A 20417-nucleotide genomic window follows, 5' to 3' on the forward strand; every position below is an offset into this window, starting at 1 on the left:
GGGGTGCCCTTGGATCTGCACGTGGGGCAGGCTGCCACTGTGGGCTGGGGCTGTGCTCCTGGTGGGGGGCTGGGCTGGGTTTTGCTCGGGACAGGTGGCAGCAGTGCTGGGAGGATGGTTGTGGGGGCTGCAGCCACCCCAAAATTCATCGTAGCTCCCCCAACCCCATTCCTAGCTCCGCTGTCACCCACCCCAAGCACTGCCTGGCTCAGCCCCCCTCTCCCCCTGCTGGGAAGAGGCAGTGCATCCCTGGCCCCAGCCCACAGCACCACATAGATCCTGGGGTGCATGTAGTGGTAGGAGCTGCCTCCCCATTTCCCCCAGAGGAGCTGTGGTTCAGCCCCAGTGCCTGCCCCACTCCCTCCCTCATTGTGGGGGCCTTGATCTGCCCCCCTCTACGCTCCTTCCCTCCCCCGCAACAGACTTACCAGCCAGATGCCACTCTCCATGCTGCAGGGCTGCATATCGGAATCGGATCAGTATCGGCTGATATGGCTTATTAAAAATTGGACATGGGTATCGACCCAAAAAATCTCTATCAATACACCCTTCCTACATTAGTCTTCCTAATATTACATAGAATTGTTCTATGCAAATTGGAACTAGCTTGTGATGTTATTTTCGGTTGATTTGGCTACAGATGCTTTAAAAATACTTATGGCTGAAACTCTGCCCTGAATCCTCCGCTCTCTCCAATCAGTATGAATAAAGTATAATCCAGGACAGAAGCCGAGTTGATTAGTGCTTCTCAAATACCTGTTTAATCCAAATTCCATTTTATATTCTGTAATTTTCTAGTGGCATTTTAGTTTGCACCGATGTGATGGCCAGGGGTATCGACATTCCAGAAGTAAATTGGGTTTTACAGTATGACCCCCCTCGCAGTGCAAGGTACGACTTCATGTCATCTTGAGAATTTTACCAGAAAGTTGTGCTGTGTAAGCACACACTGGGAGCTCAGTACTGTATAAAACACGGGGAAGGCTAACTTGTTGTCCAAGAGCCATCCAAATGGAGAGGCAAAACAATGTGGCTGTGTTGCTTGATCAAAGGAAGATTGGGCCACTTTTTATTATTACTGTTACGTATATCATTTCTTATATGAAAAATAGCATGCACAGTTTGGGTGTGTTAATCTTTGCTAAAGGGCAGGCCTTATTTACAGTGGTGTAGAACATAGTTCCGGGATATCTGAACGTGATTGTTGGGAAGGATATGTGCTTTGTGCGTTGTATTCAGATAACTCCTACTGTTAGCTAGAATAACTAGACCACTTTGGAGGTACATAGACCCTGGATTTCCCATTGCCTCATTGTATTATTTTAGAAGATTTGCCTCCTATTGAGCTATCTTTGTGTTGTTTGCAGTGCCTTTGTGCATCGCTGCGGTCGAACAGCTCGAATTGGCCATGTAGGCAGTGCACTTGTATTTTTGCTTCCCATGGAAGAATCCTATGTTAATTTTCTCTCAATAAACCAAAAGGTGAGGGTTTTTTTTCCTTCTCCAGTCCTCCATAAAAGCATAAAAAGGTTGCATCAAAAACTGACTACTGATTTATGGTATTGTATAAGGCTTAAAGTGTCCATGTAATTTAGGTGAGTAATAAACATGGGGTAAAACTGCTTTCCTACCACAGCTAATGCATAAAGAGCTAGCATGGGTGTCTCTTGAGCCTGTCTGGCTAGCGTACCCTGGGGAAGGTAGACTGCAGGGCAGCAAGCAGAACTTGAGCCATAGGATCAAGAGAACTACTGAACTGATTAATGTGGCTACTAGAGCAGGACTGCTGTCTGTACTGTCCATTTTTTATAATAGCAGAGTCTTACCCCTTTCATTTTATGCTGAGATTAAATTAATTATATTTACCTGTGAGATACTTGCAGTGCAGTCTACTAGTTAGAACTGAGTCAGGACATATGTGCTTTATTCCCTATTCTGTTACTTTCATTGCGTGACCTTGAGCAGTTCGGTTCCCTTTTTTTGTTTTTGTTTCATCATTGCTTGGCTTAAAATTTGGAGACAGAGGGTGGAGTACCTTACAGCACTTTGAAATTTAAGGTAGAAGTATGAGTTTGAAGTTTAACTTAAAGCATTAATTTGAGCTGTTGCTTTGGTCTTTTTTTTGGGTCCTATTTCAGTGTCCCATGCAGGAAATGAAACCACCAAAAAACATGGTAGATCTTCTTCCAAAACTGAAGTCTATGGCTCTGGCAGACAGAGCAGTATTTGAGAAAGGGATGAAAGCATTTGTATCTTACGTGCAGGCCTACGCTAAACACGAGTGCAGTCTCATCTTCCGAATAAAAGGTATCTCCCAGCACCTGCTGGCACTTCTGCTTTTTTGGGAGAAATGTTTTTGGGTTGGTGAACAAGGTTGCTGCCAAAAAGCTAGAGATGACAAGTGTTCCCATGCACATGGTCACCTTATGTGGAGTCATGTACTAAGTGCATTTTACACCTTCAAACCATTAAGCATTTCCTAATCATGAACTAATGACTCCTAAACTGCTGGTGGTTATTACGTAGGAGGGGGAGACGGAGACGGAGATGGAGACAAGCAGGTTAAGTGACTTGGTTAAATCCAGAGAGGAGAGTGTGACAATTTCCCATGAGAATGCATGAGTTTTAGCCTCTGCAGCTCTGAAAGGGCAAGCAAACACACAGCTTGCTAGGCTATTTCTTCTAAAAGATTTAAAGATCAGCTTGCAATATAGAATATTTAACTTGATTTAATGAAACCAGCCAAAGATGCTTTACATCTTGGCTGATCTTTTTTCTCCCCAAAACACAACTGATAGTAACTGCATGGACTGATACAGCAAAAATGTGTATATTTTTGAAGTAATTATTTGCCTAGGGTGATGATTAAAAAATGTATATCTGACTGATAAGTGGAACTGGTCAGATATATATTGGAAATAGCTTTTCCTTCCTGTCAGAATGTGAGATCTAATTTTTTTTCCCTATCTTGAAATGGGACAGAGTTCATGTCTTATTTTTACAAACTAGTAATCCTGCTTAAAAAAATCAGATACAGGCAAACTTTTACCCTTTTTTTAAAAGTACAAATTAACAAGTTTTTTAATTTGAGAGAATTGTCAAACATGGCAGTTCTCTTAGGGACAAACTTTCCCAATTTTTTTTTTCCAGAGTGGGAAATTTGTCGCAACTGACCTTTTCTCATGTAGCTATTACAAATCTTTTTGTGATAAAAATTTGGTCAGTTTTTGACCGGCTCCAATAGATGCAGAAAAAACCATGACACAGAGAAGCAGTTAGAATGCAAGTGATACCTTACAGAAAGAGGAGGATTTACATGTGAAAGGTACTTATTGTGTTTTATAACAAAATATTGAATAGTTGCACCTTTCTTTCCAGTCAAGATGTTTTAACCCTGGTAAAGTACTTAGGCATGTGAGTGGCCTAGTAGAAGTCATTGGAACTACCTAGCTGCTCAAAGAATGTGCTTCACGCTTTCACCAGATTTGCCTATTGCATACTAACATTTTAATCCTCTTTAACAGATCTGGATTTTGCGAGTCTTGCCAGAGGTTTTGCTCTTTTGAGGATGCCAAAGATGCCTGAGTTAAAAGGAAAGTCCTTTTCAGACTTTATTCCAGTCAGTTTTGACACAGACACCATTACATTCAAAGACAAAAACAGAGAAAAGCAGAGGCAGAAACTGTTAGAACAACAAAGAAAGGAAAAACAAGAAAATGAAGGGAAAAAGAAATTCATACGGAATAAAGCCTGGTCAAAGCAGAAAGCCAAGAAGGAGAAGAAAAAGAAAATGGTAGCTAAAAGGAAAAGAGAAGAGGTACATTTTGACTTCTGATAAGCTCATGTGTACCTACTGCAATAGAGCTGCTGCCAGGTTTGGATGTAACACTTGCAAAATGCTTATGAGGGCTTTAGCTTGTCAGGAGCGAGGGGCGCTGAACAGGATTCCCGTTGGTCCAAAGCACAGTGATTTGCATAAGCAGAGCTCAGCAAGTTCAAAAGCAAATTCCATCCAGTCCTCCCTTGCTAGTGAGCAGTGCTGCTGGCTGGATTCTTTAAATCTCACTTCTTTGAGGTGCCAGTAACCTGAAATTAGGGGAGCTACAGTACTGGAGTTTCTTGCCCTCCCCAAGGAGCAAGTCTAACAATAGGTCCATCAGTAAAGAGAGGGATTGGGTTCTGTTCCTTGCTGGTCAGAACTCTGGTTGTAAGCCTCCAGTAAAAGAGAGTCAAGAGAAGCACTGGTAGCTGCACTCAAAATGGGGATGCAGGAAACGGATTGGAGCAGGACAGGAATACTTCTTGCAGCAGGGCAGAGTGCTTAGGTCAGGGGCAGGCAAAATTTGGCCCGGGGTCTGGATGTGGTCCACCAGGCCATTCTGTCCAGCCCGCAGGGCCTCTAAATAATGTAGAAAATTAGTATTAATCTGCCCTGGGCTGCCTGTCGTGCAGCCCTCGATGGCTTTCCGAAACTCGGTAAGCAGCCCTTTGCCCAAAATAATCGCCTGCCCTTGGCTTATGTGCTAAGTTTTATCTCGTGTCAAATGTTATTTGGGGCTTCTGGAGAAAGGAATGATTTATGACCTAATACTTTAATTGCTAGCAACTAGTGGGAGAATTCTATACATGGTGCTAATGCTCCTTTAATTCATGCTGCTGCCAGGCTTTATGTGAATCCCAGAGCAGTAATAATTGAGTATTGTCCATGGGTGGCAGTAGCACAACGCTGTTAGATGCTAGCGATACCAGGAGAATGCACAGTGAAGAACTGACACTATAAGGTTAATATGGTCATTTCTGAGGTGTCCAGATAGGACTGGAGCAGTGTAGTGCTGGAATAAGTTATTCTGTTTCAATTGGCTACAGGGCTCTGATCTTGAAGATGAAGACCTGGAGGAGCTGCTGAATGATACAAGACTCTTAAAAAGGTTAAAAAAGGGTAAAATTAGTGAGGAAGAGTTTGAGAAGAGGCTGACGGGCAGTGAGAGAAAAGTCGAAATGGAAGTAATAACTGATTCAGAGTCTGAAGACTGACAGTCCTGGTCTGACTAGTCACTCCATGGAGATGCCACTTTTTTCAATAAAACAAATTTTATACCAAGATCATTTCCTTCTATGCTCCGCATTGTTCAAGTCCTATGAAACAGACTTAGTTTCTGTGAATGCTAGGTGCTTCTAACAGAATTGGCATGACTTTTCCTCAGGGCCCAAGCACAACTGAACCTCTCTTGTAGCATAATATCCAGAGTGAACCATGGAACTCGGTAAGTGACTTGCAGATTTTTGTCAAGTGTGTGCTATGTTCACGTGAAAAAAGTCTGACCGTTTTGATCCGTATTTAGGAAGAGAATTTAAGTTTATTTTTCTATAAGATTAAAGTACTGCACCCTGCTTTAGGAGAATTTATTTTAGAACTTCAGAGCCCCTAGAAGCTTACACTTTATTTTGAGCACTGGACCACTTATATGTAGCAAGTAAATTTTTAAAACATTATGACTGTTGGTAATGAAATCAAACCCTGTGCAGTCTCCCTCTTATGTCACATCTGTGTAATATAGCAGTAGAGGGCCAACCTCTTAGAGGTGTGAAACAAATTAAGCCTTGTGACTTCCCAGAATGCCACTGTGATCCCTCTTCCCATCCCAACGTGCTGTGTGCTATATACACAGGCTGCTCTTGCTATTTGTGGCTACAGATAACCTTTTATTCAGAAGCCACAAGTGCCACAGATGGATGACTGTTCCTTTACATCTGCAGTTTCATAGATGCTATAGTTTGGAGGAGCCAAAGTCCCAGGTTCTGTACAGTGAATCCTCTTCATTACAGGTAAAGTTTAATAAGTTCATCACTGACAGCTGATGGGGTTAACACTCCCAGGTCTGTAAACAGTAACGTAATTAGTGATGGCGAAGTGTAGTCAATCCATGGGTGCTCCTCAGCTAGATTTTGGCTTGTTTTCAAGGTGTCTGCTTTGTACTGTGGGGAAGAGAAGACTTATTAGCTGTCAGAGCATGAGAAGCTGTAACTTCTTGAAAACTGAGCAATAACAAAAAAGACCTGTGGAACTTAACTACAGCTAAGTACAGTCTGCTGCCACTGGCTTTAATCAAAGCTTAAGTTACTGCTTCTTGCCACAGCCGTTCTTTCAGCTTCCCGGGGAAAAAAAAAGGCTTATAGGTCTGGAAGGTATCTTGGTCTATTAGTTCTGCCATCTGTTTCCCACCCCGCAAAAAAAACAAAACAATAGAAGCTGAATAAGCTGTTTTGGCAGCTTAATTTAGTGCAACTGGGTGCATTTACAAGTTCATTAATGTGCCTTTGCTGCTGTGCATTAAGTTTAATATCTCTAATATGAGGTACTACATCAGCATTTCTCAACTGGTGTGCTGCAGCATTTTGGGCTGGAGCCACACCCCTTGCCTGGCTGGAGCCACGCCCCATGCCTGCTGCTGCTGCGGACACATACACATGGGGAGTGTGGGTCCAGCCCAAAATCCCATCTGGCTAGCTGCACATCACCCCTCCCTCACCCTTTTTTTAAATTTAGGTAAGTGTGCCATGGGGCAAAAAAGGCTGGGAAATGTTGTACTACATAAAAGTGCAGTGGCCCATGCTAATGTGCAGTAGTAAAGGCGAACAGTTTTTTTGTGACACAATGTGCAGTAGACTAGATTAATTCTACTATGCATTAGCAAGGTTTTTGCCATGATGTTCTAATGCACAGTAGAACAGTCCGTTGTGCATTAAGGCATCTCATGTAGACATGCCCACTGGGTATGAGGCTTTTTTAATACTACACAATACTAAAGGGACAAATGAGGAAATTCAAACTGGAAGAGAAAGTTTAAACTATGAAATGAGATGACAGCACTACAACTCTTGATTTAAGCTGGTAAGAAAAGAAAGAGCTCCAGTTTGTCTGCTCTACCCATAAAGTAACTTCTGAGCTCTTACATTCAATATATTCAGTCCTCAAAGGCCAACTTGTGCACAGCTTGCTTACAAAGTATTCTGAATTTCTCTTTACCTTAAACTTGTCTGGGACATCCTGTTGATTTAGAGGGAAGAGCCTTACGAACTTGAAACTTTCGGCAACAACATAAAAGGGCTTATTCTGAGCCTTGGTGCACACAGCCATTTGATTTGTACCGATCTGGGGAGACAGTTCAGTTAGCACTGGATTTATACATTCTTCTATCAGGACAATGAATTGCCAAGATTAGATTTAATGTTTGAACTGAAAGCACTCTGGAAAAGCCTAGAACATTTTTTACAGAAACCGAGCTTAAGAAATGGGACCTCCCAAAGATTATTTTTATCCGTGTGCCATTAAGACTTGCAATATCTCTAAGACATAGATAGATATGTAAAAGTATCCTCCTTTCACAGATTTAGGCTTGGAAGTGAAATGACTTCAAGGCCATAGCGGAAGCTAGTAGCACAACAGGGAGTACATCTAGGAGGCTTCACTCCCAATCTCTGTTCTGGGAAGTTAAGAATATTAGCAGCCATCGTGTATTTCAGGTCAGCAAGGTTTTATATTTAACAAGTGTCTGTTTCACCTTGTACAAGGCAAGAGCCTATTTTTCTAGCAGCCAGATCAAATGTGCTTTACTTGTATACTGTTACTATGAGTTGGAAAAAGGTGGATTTTTTAAAATTAAAACTACAGTAACCAAATTGAATCTGTTGCCTTAGCTATTTGACCTACTGATGCTGACAGCATTAAAACTGAGAAAAATGATAGCGAAACAAAAGGTTTAAGCTTAAACCTATAATATAGTGAATCACAAAGACTTATCAAATTGTAATGGAATATGAAATGCAGCAATTTGTAGCAGTTTTAACTGCTAGTGTGGCAGAGGGGATAGTTACAAATTGCATAAAAAGGAATTACCTGGAGAAGATCCCTTGCCTACAAGCTCATTTAACCAGAGTAGGGAGGATAAATATATGCAAAAATTGGGTCAATAGCTGCAAGTGTACAAAAAGTAAAAAATACTGCTGGTTACCTTATTAATGATTCCTCCATTTTCAACTACGCCTTCAGCACCAACTATTACCAGGTCCACTTTTTCCATAATGTAACTGATGAAGAAAAAACATCATGTTGTGTAGTACTAAAAGCATGACTTCCCAAGAACCCCAATGCTGCTTAATACTTCAAGTGATAACTTAGCTTTTCCCCTCTAGCTAGTCTTTCTTCTGAACATGTACATTGTGGAATGATCCTTCCTTACTGTCCCCCCTGCTCAGGAATATTGAATAGCATCTGCTTCTCCGAACAGCACTGTCATCAGCAGCTCTTGAGGGTTTTTTTTAACCCAAGTTCTTAAATCAGCTGATAAACTATATACATTTGAGGGAAAATATTGGCAAGTCTGAGTGTTCTGCAGTTTCTAGGTATGTTGCCCCTTAGGCAAATTGCATTGGAATGAGAATCAAATTTGATACTGCTCCATCTTCACACATTTGGGACCCAATTCTGGTTTGTAGTAAGCAGTGCTTAGGTTAAAAGAATGTAGTGCCTGCACCTATTCGAGAAAAGCAGCATGGTTTGGGGAGCTACAACAAACAACCCATCAAATTTGTTGGCTACTTTTGATACACAGTAAAAATACTGCCATAAAAGGTTTAACTTGTACAGTGGCCAGGCCTCTTGGTATACTGGAGACAAGCTAACAGAGAAGAACTGTTCATTCTAGTCTGGACAAATGTTTGGAAAGTTTTCAGGTGCTGTACCTAAAATGTCTAGAAGAACAAGAGATTTCCTAATGTCTATGAAGGTAATGAATAAGCTTACCCTACAGCAGCATCCAGAATCACGGTAACAGGAATGTTCAAGTTGCTGAGGGCCTTTGCCATTTTTTGCCTATGAAAATAATGTTTACAAAAGTTGAAAAGACTTTCTTGGAAGACAGTGCTGGTGAAATACAATTAATATAGTTGAAGTACTATATGAAAGTCTGAAATCTAACTGTGGGTCCCTACCTTTCCACATCCTCCTTTCTCTGTACATGCAATCCTTCTGCTTTAAAGAAGTAAGCTGTGTGATGACATACAGTAGGTGAGAACCAAAAAGGGAATTAGCTGACTATAAGGCAGATAATAAATGGACCATGTACAGAGTAAGGTGCAAGATTCCTCACTAATCATTCAGCTTAAACGGTTGTAGGCATCACATATAAGCTGCACATAATTTAAGTTAGGGGTGTCAAACATACAGCCTCCAGCAGGCGGAACTGGTCTGGCATATGACCCGGACCTGATGTCAAGGGCATTTAACACAGGGGCGTAAGCTGTATGCAGTACCTGCATCAGACCAACCCTGTGCACTGGCTCTGGGACCAGTCCAGATGGGGCAGTGCCGAAGCCAGTATGCAGTGCTGCTGCATGTGCTACAGGCTGGGTCTCTGTGCCATGTGGTGTGCCTATGGCACCAGGTATAGCCTGTGCACCATGTGCCAGCCCTGCTCTGGAGCTCATGCTGCTTGTAGCATGCAGGCTGAACCCAGTGCTGTAAGCACTGCCTGTTGCAGAGAAGGCTGGCAGTGTGCACTATATGCATTATTCTACTGGACAGTCCTTCATGCTCACTGAAGGATGCACAAATGGCCTGGGGCCTGACCCCAACTAGCCGTGGAGCCAGCACTTGGGGCTGGTCTGGGGGGGTACCACATGCAGCTGAATACTTTATACTGCTGATGGTTACAAGAACCACTGCTTCAGTTTTTGGGATTTTTTTTAACTGACATCTTAAATTGATTGCACCAGTGCAAGCAACCACCCAAGCCAGAAATCTGTTTGCATAGCAATGGTTAATTTTTAAAGTTCTGGTAAATTTCCTCCAAACATTAGTGATACTGGAATTGCTTCTTGCAGTTCTTAATGAAGAGTGTTTATAGATTCTCTCTCAAGAAGGATATGATGTTTTGTCAGAGCAGTTGTTGCCTTTTAGCAGAGTTCAAAAAAAGGGGAAAAGCTTCCTGATGAGAACTGACCTTAAAACAAACTTATTTTACTAATCAAGAAGAGAGTAGTAACAAATACTTGCCCTGCTTGATCTGGCTGTGATTCTGTAACGTAAACTCTGAAACGCTTCTTTGACTCTGCAGCTGCTTCTAGCACTCTGAGGACCACTCTTGAATAGGCATGGGTTAATATTCGCTGTTAAAAGGTAAAGATGGAGTTTCAGGAAAGCCTGGCTGTTAGGATTTCTTGTGCTACTTTACTATGCACAGGTATTTTAAAGCATTGGTTTCAGTTACGGGTGTCCCTTGCCAACCATGGTTTTGAGTATCCATGCTTAATATTCTATACACCATTTTGGCTACCACGGTATACAGTTTTGAGTCACCATGGTTTTCCGTGGCTGCACATCAGCCTGCCACCTGCCATTTTCCCCATAAGCCTTTTGTCTTGCCAACTACAGGAGCTTTCAGGAACCTAACCCCAGTGGTTGGTGAGGGAAATCTGTACTTGAGGTGACTACTGAGATTTTTATAAAAAGTGAGCATTTTAAGAGTTAGAGGTTAATGGTAGGTTTCCCAGAAATGTTTTACAGTGAACAGCATGTCAAGTCACTGCATAAGTCTTGAGTTCTTTTTTTGGTTTTTTTTTTTTTTAACTGATATCTTATTGCAAGCAACCACCCAAGAAACCGTGGCACTGAGGGGGACCAAGAATTAACAGCTTCCACTGCTTGAATGAGATGATCTGGTTGTCAGCATCAGGCCAGAAGTTCAACCTCAGTTTGTGCAGAAACAAAGGTGAAGGGAGAGGACAGAGAAAGGGAGTCTTAGGAAACACAGGAAGATCTGAACTTGTGATACAAACAAAATTATGATGAGCAGGAGACTATTTCCCCTTACTTGAGAGAGCCCACATCAAATCACGCAATCACCCTGAACACAAGGTAGTAAGATTTGGTCACCCTCCCATTCTGCCTCCTGCCCAAACAGCAGAGTCCCAGAACCGGCGCAGCACCAGCATTGCACTTACAGCACCGTCTTTGATGAACGGGTGGCAGAGTTTTGCAATTTTGTTTCTGGAAAGAGAGATTCTCCTGAGGAAGATCTCCCCACGCTCGATCATGATCTCTTTGCATTTGGAGTAGTCCTGGAAAAAGCAGCAAGCATTGTGAGTGAGGGTTGAGAATCCCTTCCACTGCGCCAGCGGCCGCGGGCTCTTACCGAGTACTCCAGTGAAGTGAGGCTGATGAATCGGAGGAAGAGCTCTCCCCCGGAGGAGACGGCCACTGAGGAGTCGACGCCTGAGAGTATTTCGATGGCATTTTTGAGGTTTGCGCGGAAGCCCTGCATGGTCTCCTCTGAGAGAGGAAGAGAGGTGTGATTTGGGCATCGCGATGCAGGCACTGGCTGGCACCCCGGCGGCTCTGCCCCGTGTGCATGGCCCCCCTCAGGACATGGCAGCTTCCCCCCACCCACCACAGACAGAACTAAGAGTTGGTGGAGGACGGTGCGTGCACAACTGCATATTTTTCTCCTGCTCAAGAGCAACTAGCACCGGTGCAGACGCCGCCGGGCCAGGGGACGGGGCGGGGGGGCAGCCACCTGTGTCTCTCTTGAGGAACTCGAGCAGGGCGCGGATGGCGGCCACGGCCGAGGCCAGGTCCGGGTCATCCCTCGTTTGCGCCTTGAAGGCCTCGATCAGTGCTGCAAGGCAAAGGCGGGGCTCAGCGGCCTCCCGGGCCCCGGTCTCCCCCGGCCCCGGGCCTCGCCGCGCGCCCCGCTACCTGCTCGGTCCATAGCTCCGCGCGCCCCTTGTGACGCAAGGAGGGCGCCAGCGGTCGGGATCGCGCGGCGCCGGAAGTGGCGGGCGGCACACGTCATCGCGTGGCGCCGGAAGTGGCGGCGTGGGGGACGGCGGGCGTGCCGGGCAAGATGAGCTTGGCCGGGACGTGCCCCGTTCCCCGCGGCTCGGCCGCGCCCGGCCTCGCGCCCGTTGCCTTCGCAGAGGATGAGCTGAGCCTGCTTGTGGCGGTCGTGGACGCCAACCCCATCTGGTGGGGCCAGAAGGCGCAGGGAGGCGGCGAGGTGAGAGGCAACGCCCCGGGTCCCTGCCCTTAAGCTGCGCCCTCGGCTTCTGCCCCTACGTGTGCGGGCCCAAGGGTAGCCATCATGGGGTCCCGGCTGCGAAACGCTCCTTGGGTCGATGGCTTGCTCGCAGTTGCAGTGCGGGGAGGTGGCCCTGGGGATGGACACCCTGTCTCGGCAGGAATGGCAGTGGGCACTGAGAGCGGGACCGACAGCCTCTCATGCCAGCTTGCTCCCCACCAGGGGTCAAGTTGCTTATTCCAAGTTGCTTGGAGTTGCCAGAAGCTTCAGGGGCTCAGCACAGCTGAAGTGAGGACACGATGTTATTGGATCGGATGCCCCGGTTGCGTTAGGGGATGCATGAATGCTTGAAACTCTGCTCAACTGTCCTCTGTTGAACAGAGGAGACTTGAACAGAGTTTCAAACAAACATTTGTGCATCCCCTTACGCGACCACGGCTCTCCTCTCCTCTCCTCCCAGAGTTATTGTGAGCAAATGAACTGATCTCTCACACTGTTTTTTGAAGATTTTGAGCCCTATCCAAGTATCATTCTAGCGTTACATATTTTTGGAGCATCACTGATGCTTTCTGTCCTACAGAAGGAATTTGCTGCCTCCTTTAAGCTTCTTACCTTTGTGAATGTCGAACTCTGAGGAAAGCATTACTTTGACGGAGTGGTTTATTTAGAGTGTTTTTGTTCTGGGTGGTGATGGTGCTAAGCCACGTTTTCCTTGCTCCTTTACACATTGCGCCTTGTCTTTTTCTGTTTTCCCAACAGTTTACATTATCAAAATGCCTGGATGCAGTGATGGTGATGGGGAATTCGCACTTGTTCATGAATCGCAGCAACAGACTTGCTGTGATTGCAAGCCATACACAAGAAAGGTACGGTAACTTTTATGAATAGCGTCACTACTGTTATAATTTCCCACCCATGTCTCTCGCCTGAATTGCTCAGTGTGCTGCAAAGAATAATTGGCATCAGATCTAAATTTAAATTAAACATTTTATATTTAAATCTGTTTTAAATGGGCTTAAATACCCCATTAAAATGAGTGAAAACAGATGGGGAAGGGGATTTGGACTTGGGGACTAATACAGAAGAACAAGTGGAAAAACAAAACAATATAGTTTTTTAAGGTTTTTTTTTTTTGGTGGGGAAGTGGGGATTGCTGCACTAAAGGAACAAAAGGAGGTTGTTTTCCTGTCTGACCTTTCCATTCAAAGCTGCTACTACTTTCTCATCTAAGAATAAGAAATGAGAGGTTGATCCCTGCATTCAGGTGGTGCCTGAAGACTAGTTCTCCTCAGAGTGTCTCTCAGAGAGCCTTTCCACCAGGACATCCTTACATCACTTAGAGCTTTAAAAAGACTCCTTATTCTGTGGTGACCATTGCTTAGAATGAACTGTCAGCTTTGACTTTCACTTTCTATGAGCAGCTCAAGTTGCGGTTCTAACTCGATTGTTATTAAAGTAGCAGGCAAATACTGTGTTGCTGGTTCTCTTTCAGTCGTTTCTTATACCCTGGAAAGCGCTGGGCATTTGCAGATCTCTTTGGAGATGGTGGCAGCTGTGTAGAATCTAATTGCGCTGGCAGCAAGGATGGAAAATATGAATTATTAACTGCAATAAATGAAACAATTGCAGAGGAGATTAAAGACCTCATGACAAAAAGTAAGATGATCTTCTGTTAAAGAATGTAGTGGTTTCTGTAGCATGCTCAGTTTTTAATGCCATCAGGTGAGGGGAAGTTTTGAAATGTTATATGCAAAGGAGATGCTTCAGGAGATTATGCTATGTGATAGAATCTCCTTTGCTTTTGTCTTCTGAAGCTTATTCTCCCCTTTCATTATGAAAGTGTGCTTAAGGCCAATGAGACACTGAGAAATTCAGCACTTTAATGCTGAATTTGGAGCCAGCCTTTAATGTTTTGTCCAGGAAAAATTAATGGAATGAACTGTTTGGCATTAGATAAGGGAATGACTTTATTCAATAACCAGTTCTGTGCATTTTTATATTACAGCTGATGTGAAGGGCCAACAAACAGAGACTTTATTGGCAGGTTCAATTGCCAAAGCACTTTGTTGTATCCTTCCCATAGCAAAACATTTAGAATATCTTTCTCTTTAAAAAAAATAAATACATGTGAAAATCCTTCTTGCTACCAGAATCTTTGCACACTGTTGGTAGTAGTCTAAACCAGTATGTTTTTGTTTTCAGTTCTGACTTGTGAGTATCATAGCTTGAGATCTGAACTTCTGGTAAAGTTATGCATGTTGGTTAAACTGTTTAGTACAGGTATTGTATTCCCTCTGTTTTGTTGTTTTATACAGCTTATACATCTGTTTCTCAAGTGTTCCTAGAATAAAATGTTATTTCCTGAATAAAAGCTAATACAGATATTCACAGGATGACCAAGGAGGTAAAAGGTACTTTTTTCTGTTGTTTGCATATTTTATTGAGTGCTAGAATTAAAAGGAGGAAAAAATGCAGAGCTTCTCCACTATAGCAAGCTAAGAAAAGTAGGGGTTTGTCTCAGTCTTTTAAAGGGGTACAAATTGACTGCAGATTAGTAGACAAGGAAAGAACATGCGAGAATTGTATAGCTTTAACAAACATGTTAGAACTTTAAAACCAAGCGCACAAGGTCAGCTCTAAGGAGAAGGAAATCTTTCCACATGTAGAGTAAAGCTTTGAATTTGGCAGTTACAAAGTACCACACTACCCTCTACCCTTCAGATTCAAATTTTATACTCAACAGTTTCAAAAATGGAACTTGGATACTGTTACTTGTATTCTGTGGCTTGATCGTGTAAACCAGTTTTAAAGTAAACTCTCTATTTAGCTTTAAAGAGAAGTGGTAAAATACTATCAGAATGGCTTTAAAAACCTGTGATCCAGTCTCTGTTTGACCGAGTAAACTGACAGTGAACCACACTGAAATTTGTCTTTTGTTCTTCATCATCTAGTTGCTTTTTAGGAATGAATGTGACAGTATCCACTTTCACAGCAACTCTGAATTTAGTCTGGTGACTTCTGCTGGAAGTTTAGCTTCATTATTTCATATTTGGTCTTAGTATGACTAAAAACAGTTTCTTGCTTTCATTCAGGTGTTAAACTAAAATGTAGAATTAGGAAGACAGAATACTGGAGGTTAATCCCATACTTATGGGACAATAATTAATGCATGGGTTTTTTTTGTCTCCAATATGTAGCCAACCAAGAAATAAAATCAAGAATTTTGGTAAGAACTTCTGCCTTCAGTTGTCTTAAACGGTTTTGAAATCCAGTAGTATTGTTTGTGCAGCAATGGTTGTTGATTGTTTTATTCAGGTTATAAAAGCTGCAGAAGACAGTGCATTGCAGTATATGAATTTCATGAATGTGATCTTTGCAGCACAGAAACAGGTGAAGTTACTGTTTTATCAGGTGGTTAACTATTCAGGTTTTTTTTTCAACATCGACATGCAAACATAAAAAGACTGTCACTGTTGCATTATGTGCTTCTAGTTTATGGGATCTTTTGGGAGATGTGAGCATCTTCATGCTTGGGGGGGAAGTGTTTGAGTTAAATGTAGGTGCGTGTCATCGCATTGTAACACAAAAAGGCTACCACGTCTGCCCAAGATTGCTACCGAGGTCCAGACCCCACTTTCCTACATCTTATATATGTAGTATGTTGGATAAGCTTCAGCCATTGGTCCTTGCCTAGCTATTTGGTGGGGAGGGAGGCTGGAATGTACAATACTTGCTAGAGTTCAAGAGCTTCAATTTGGATGTAAACTCAGGGCAGTAATTCTACTGGAGGGTTATTTTTTAGGCTGCTGTAATTACGATTCTTACATTTAATCTTTCTGATTGCAGAATATTTTGATTGATGCCTGTGTTTTGGAAAATGATTCGGGGCTCCTACAGCAGGTACCATGAACATATTTTTATTGCTTATTGACTATTTTAAAGTCTTGGATGAAAAACAAAAAATCAGTATGCTATGATAGCTAGCTTGATGTGTTTGAAATAGCTTTTCTCAGAACTCTTTTGCAGACTTTGCGTAGAGGGGAAGAGCTCATACCTGCTAATGCGAGAAAAGGGAAAAAATAATGTTAGAATTCAAAAAAAACTTATCTAGAGATTGAAAAGAATGTTAAATGATTTAAGATGTGCAAATGATTGTAAGAACAGTTCTGTTTTCAGAAACTTTCATTAAAAACTTATTGGCTGCCTGATTGAGGCCCATAGACAGCCATACTTAATTTCTGTCCTTTTACTGTGATAACCAGTGGAAAAAAACATTTTCTTGTGTGGAGAATTGTCCCCTGTCCAGCTTTCCAAGAGATGATTCAGGACTGAGAGTATCTAGGGGAAGCAGTGTCTTTAAGATTTTCAAATCTGTAGGACTTGTATGGCTTTTCTAGCCTTTCTGTAGCATGTAGGTGTTTCTCTTGAGGCATATATCAGATTGTCCTTGTGCTAAGTGTTTATAGCATATGTTTTTCAGGCTTGTGACATCACAGGAGGCATATACTTGAAAGTGCCCCACATGTCATCTCTTCTGCAGTATTTGTTGGTAAGTAAATGTAAAAAGAGCATGTAACAAGAGCAGCAGCAGCTTCCAAAGTTCCTATTGACTTAGTTGGGAGCGGGGGTAGATTCTATGACCTGACTGAGAAATTGAGACTTAGAAACCCCAGTTGCTTGCAGGGATTCAGCTGTTCTGGTTTCATTTTCTTTCTGCTTCAGTAGATGTTGTCTTAGAAAATTAGAGGGCTTTGGAAACAACTTGGTGGAGGGGAGGTCTTGCAGGAGAACTTTCACACATGACTTGCACATTGTAGGTCAGCCTGACAGGCTTATTAGTAAAAGATAAGTTGTACTGTTATCCTAACATGACAGACTGGGGAACTGAATAAGGGAAGTATGTCTTGGTATTTAAAAACACTGCTTATCTGAAGTGCTTTTGCTTAACATCTGATATCTTGCATTTATGAGGAGGGGATGTTGAGGCAAAAAACAGTATTTTTAACCTTTGTTCCTGGGTTGCTGGTTCCATCCCAGCCCAGATGGAGGCTGACTCGGAGGTATGATTATCTGATGGCCATTTCTTGCTTTATGTTAAATGACATGGTCTAATGCCAGTTCCCAGTTGCAAGTCACCGACAACACAGGAGTGATCAAAATGGACAGTTAACTTATAAACATGGTCAGGGCTGTCCCCGGGGGTGGGGGCGAATTGGGGTGACTGCCCCAGGCCCTGTGCTTCGTGGGGAGCTGGGTGGAGCAGCCACAGCGGCTCCGCACTGCCGCAGGCTTCATGTTTGGCTGCTTGGTGGCCACCCCCACCAAATCCACTGCCAGCTTCCTCATGTCTGGGGGTGGGGCCCTGCTCAGGCTGATTTGCCCCAGGCCCCACACCCTGCTCAGGTCAACTGTCATATTTGGCATCGAGATCAGTAACTTTGTGGCCCAAGGAGATTAAAAACTCTCCTTCCTGCAGAGGTGTTCCTACCAGGTCAAAATATGAAGCACAGTGGTGGGGGGGTAGGGGAGTTTCCCCATTCCCCCTGTCTGTTCTGTATCAATCAGTCGGTGACTTGTCTCCATGGGTGTTATTCTGTCACCTCTAGCAATGAGTGTGTTTAAAGTTAATACTGGATGCTGATGCAGTGATCAAAACATTTCCTGGAAGAACATGGGGGAAAAAAATCTCTTCTGCCTATTTATTGACCCAGTGCAGTTGTAAAGAAAAATGTATTTGGTAGATGGGTGTGTTGCTTTTCTTTATGCTAGAATTCTTTAACTTGGTAATTTTCTCCCAGATTTAAACTACACCCTACTTTTACTTATACAGTGGGTTTTTCTTCCTGACCAAGAGCAAAGATCTCAACTCATCCTTCCACCCCCCATTCATGTGGACTATAGAGCTGCTTGCTTCTGCCATCGCAATCTCATTGAAATCGGTTATGTTTGCTCCGTGTGTTTGTCAAGTAAGTGTACAAACACTTTTATACATAAGTGACCTAAATTATTTTGTCAAGGCAAGGATTTTACTTACACTGGACTGTTTTTTAATTTTTTAGTATTCTGCAACTTCAGTCCTATCTGTAGCACGTGCGAGTAAGTGCTCTTGTTTAGCTTATTTGCTTGTTATGGGTTAGGCCTGGAAACTCATTCAACATGTCTGAATTCTGACTTTTTTTGTTTTTATTTCAGGACTGCTTTTAAGATTTCCTTGCCTCCTGTCATGAAGGCCAAGAAAAAAAAACTAAGAGTAGCTGTATAGCAACTTTACAGATACATGCTGTTACCTCATGTATATAGTTCTGTTAAACAGAATATGACTTAGAAGTTGGTGACGGTTTTTTTTCCAAAGGATGAGAGAGAATTGTATTCAGGTGTTGGATGTTAATTCCTTAAGGACTAAACACGTAAGTGTCATGCATTACATGCACCAGCCCTTTCATGAGATGAATGGTTGTGTTGGTGCCTAATCTGTGTGACTTTAAAACCACATTCTTGCTTGTGATTATCGGAAACCGAGCACTGCTTTTTCTTAAATACCTGTGAAGCGAGCAGTGTCCTGGTGATACCAGAGTAGGTTTCTATCCTGAGGGTGCACAAGGCCCTGATTTGGCAAACACTTGTGCACGTGTGTTTAAAGGAAGCCTAAGTATGGCCATCAGCACTTGTGGGATCTAGATCTTGGCGTTAGAGACCTAATTTGCAGTTCCCGGGAACCAGAATCCTGTTGATTTGCTTGGAAGTGTTACCTGCAGGCAGACTGCAGCAGGATGAGACTCTTGATAAATGACCCAAGGTTTTCAACACGGTTTACTCTCTACTCTCCTTTGTAAAGAGGCAAATCTGAATTTTTGTTTTTCTCACTGCACCATATTTTAGTGGCATTATGTCCTTTCTGGGCCTTTCTTTTTTCCTTCCTCATTCTCCAAACAAATATTGTTTGAAATCTATTCATCTGAGTAACTATTACCATGTAATATGCAGATGAGTAATTTTCCTCCTGAAGGTCATCAACGCAAACTTTCCTCACTTTTTTTTGGAAAAATAACTCCAGGGTCCCTTTTTGTTTTTCAGATGAGTGTCAGCTTAGAATGGTAAGCTTGCTGATTAGTTTTTAAGATGGTTCTTGAAACCAGAAAACACTTTAGATCTATGATAATAAGATTTGTTTCTAGGTTTTATGGCTCACCTAGAGCATTCACATGACACTTGAGAAGGAAGTTCTGCATATTTTGAAATGATATTTTTGTATCTCAGAATGTGAACACACACTGCATGTTCTCAGTTCAAAGCATTGTGTTTTGATTTAAAAAAATTAAAAATCCTTGTCTACTTTTAAACTGTAACAGCATATTTGGTGTTTTAACATGTATTTAATAATTGATGTGCTCCTCAAAAATATAAGGGAACTCATTATTTTCTATTTAGGAAAAAAAAGACTAGAGAAATTCAGTTTCTTTTTTAAAGATGTATACAGCAGTTGAGACTTTATTTTCATCATGTTGTTGTCTGTGTAACTGTTTTATCAAAAATACCAGTTTTTTTTACTGGCTTGTTTGTTGATTGAAAACCATTTTATTTGAACACAGTATTTATAATTTTCTTTTATATGAATATTTGTAATAAATGACTGGCTTTATTTTAAAAAATCCTTTTTCTTTCTTTTTATTCTAGTAATATTCGAATAGGAATTCCATCTTTTTTTTTTTTTAATAAACGAAAGGAGCAAAAGTTCTAAAAGATTTTGTACAACCCCTGCACTAGAGATGATATCAGGCAGTAGTAGCTGCAAGTCCAAAGCTCCACTGTTGTTGGTCTTGTGGTATAATGCAGAGGTACCCAAACTTTTTCTTACTGCATGTACCCCCTTCCTGATTTACCAGCTGCCCGCATACCCCTAGCAGCATATTTTAACACCTTCAAATGACACTTATTATAATGAAAATAAAATCTGCCATTACAAAATCCACCCCCCCCCCGCCCAGATGTCTTGTGTACCCCCATGAGTATGTGTACCATAATTTGGGAACCCTTGGTATAATGTATATATCTTGATTCCTTTTGCCAAAGGTTTAATGGTCATGCAGGTTTGATGTTCCCATGCTCGTTTTGGGCGTGAGGCCATGCAATAGCTTTAAAATCACAGCAGATGAGAGTGAGTGAGTGATACCGGCTTGTAGGAGTGGGGCTTGTTTCCCAACTGCTACCTCAGAAGAGGAATACTGTTGTGTGAGTGTTTAAGGGGACGGACTTCCTACCACTGAAGAACAGAAAAGATTTCTGCATTGCCTTCTCCCTCATTTTAAAGTTTTTTGAACAATGGTCATGGTTATAACAGTA

General features: G+C 42.4%; 3 protein-coding genes across 3 annotated transcripts in view; 2 read left to right on the forward strand and 1 right to left on the reverse strand.

Annotated features, from left to right (window-relative positions):
- The window catches only part of DDX55 (DEAD-box helicase 55), a 12685-nt gene extending 7579 nt beyond the window's left edge, over positions 1 to 5106 (forward strand). Inside the window, exons 10-14 of the mRNA XM_019538893.1 lie at positions 799 to 891; positions 1368 to 1482; positions 2139 to 2307; positions 3525 to 3817; positions 4867 to 5106. Of these exons, the coding sequence (XP_019394438.1) occupies positions 799 to 891; positions 1368 to 1482; positions 2139 to 2307; positions 3525 to 3817; positions 4867 to 5034 (838 nt within the window). The 3' untranslated portion in view covers positions 5035 to 5106. The remainder of the gene's footprint in view (positions 1 to 798; positions 892 to 1367; positions 1483 to 2138; positions 2308 to 3524; positions 3818 to 4866) is intronic.
- Positions 5107 to 5690: 584 nt separating this feature from the next.
- EIF2B1 (eukaryotic translation initiation factor 2B subunit alpha) lies at positions 5691 to 11816 on the reverse strand. The gene is made up of 9 exons (XM_019538896.1): positions 11756 to 11816; positions 11574 to 11675; positions 11193 to 11329; positions 11002 to 11118; positions 10055 to 10167; positions 8804 to 8872; positions 8013 to 8088; positions 7028 to 7153; positions 5691 to 5976 (listed from the first exon to the last, which is right to left on the reverse strand). Exons 1-9 carry the CDS (start codon positions 11766 to 11768, stop codon positions 5821 to 5823), a joined length of 909 nt encoding a protein of 302 aa, XP_019394441.1. The 5' UTR covers positions 11769 to 11816; the 3' UTR covers positions 5691 to 5820.
- Positions 11817 to 11875: 59 nt separating this feature from the next.
- GTF2H3 (general transcription factor IIH subunit 3) lies at positions 11876 to 19720 on the forward strand. Its single transcript, XM_019538902.1, has 12 exons — positions 11876 to 12056; positions 12837 to 12943; positions 13570 to 13733; positions 14083 to 14145; positions 14459 to 14488; positions 15275 to 15303; positions 15393 to 15467; positions 15924 to 15977; positions 16558 to 16626; positions 17908 to 18043; positions 18137 to 18173; positions 18270 to 19720. Exons 1-12 carry the CDS (start codon positions 11904 to 11906, stop codon positions 18337 to 18339), a joined length of 987 nt encoding a protein of 328 aa, XP_019394447.1. The 5' UTR covers positions 11876 to 11903; the 3' UTR covers positions 18340 to 19720.
- The last annotated feature ends 697 nt before the right edge of the window (positions 19721 to 20417 follow it).

This window comes from Crocodylus porosus, unplaced genomic scaffold, assembly GCF_001723895.1.
Source record: "Crocodylus porosus isolate Cpor-Errol unplaced genomic scaffold, CroPor_comp1, whole genome shotgun sequence".
Classification (NCBI taxonomy): domain Eukaryota; kingdom Metazoa; phylum Chordata; order Crocodylia; family Crocodylidae; genus Crocodylus; species Crocodylus porosus.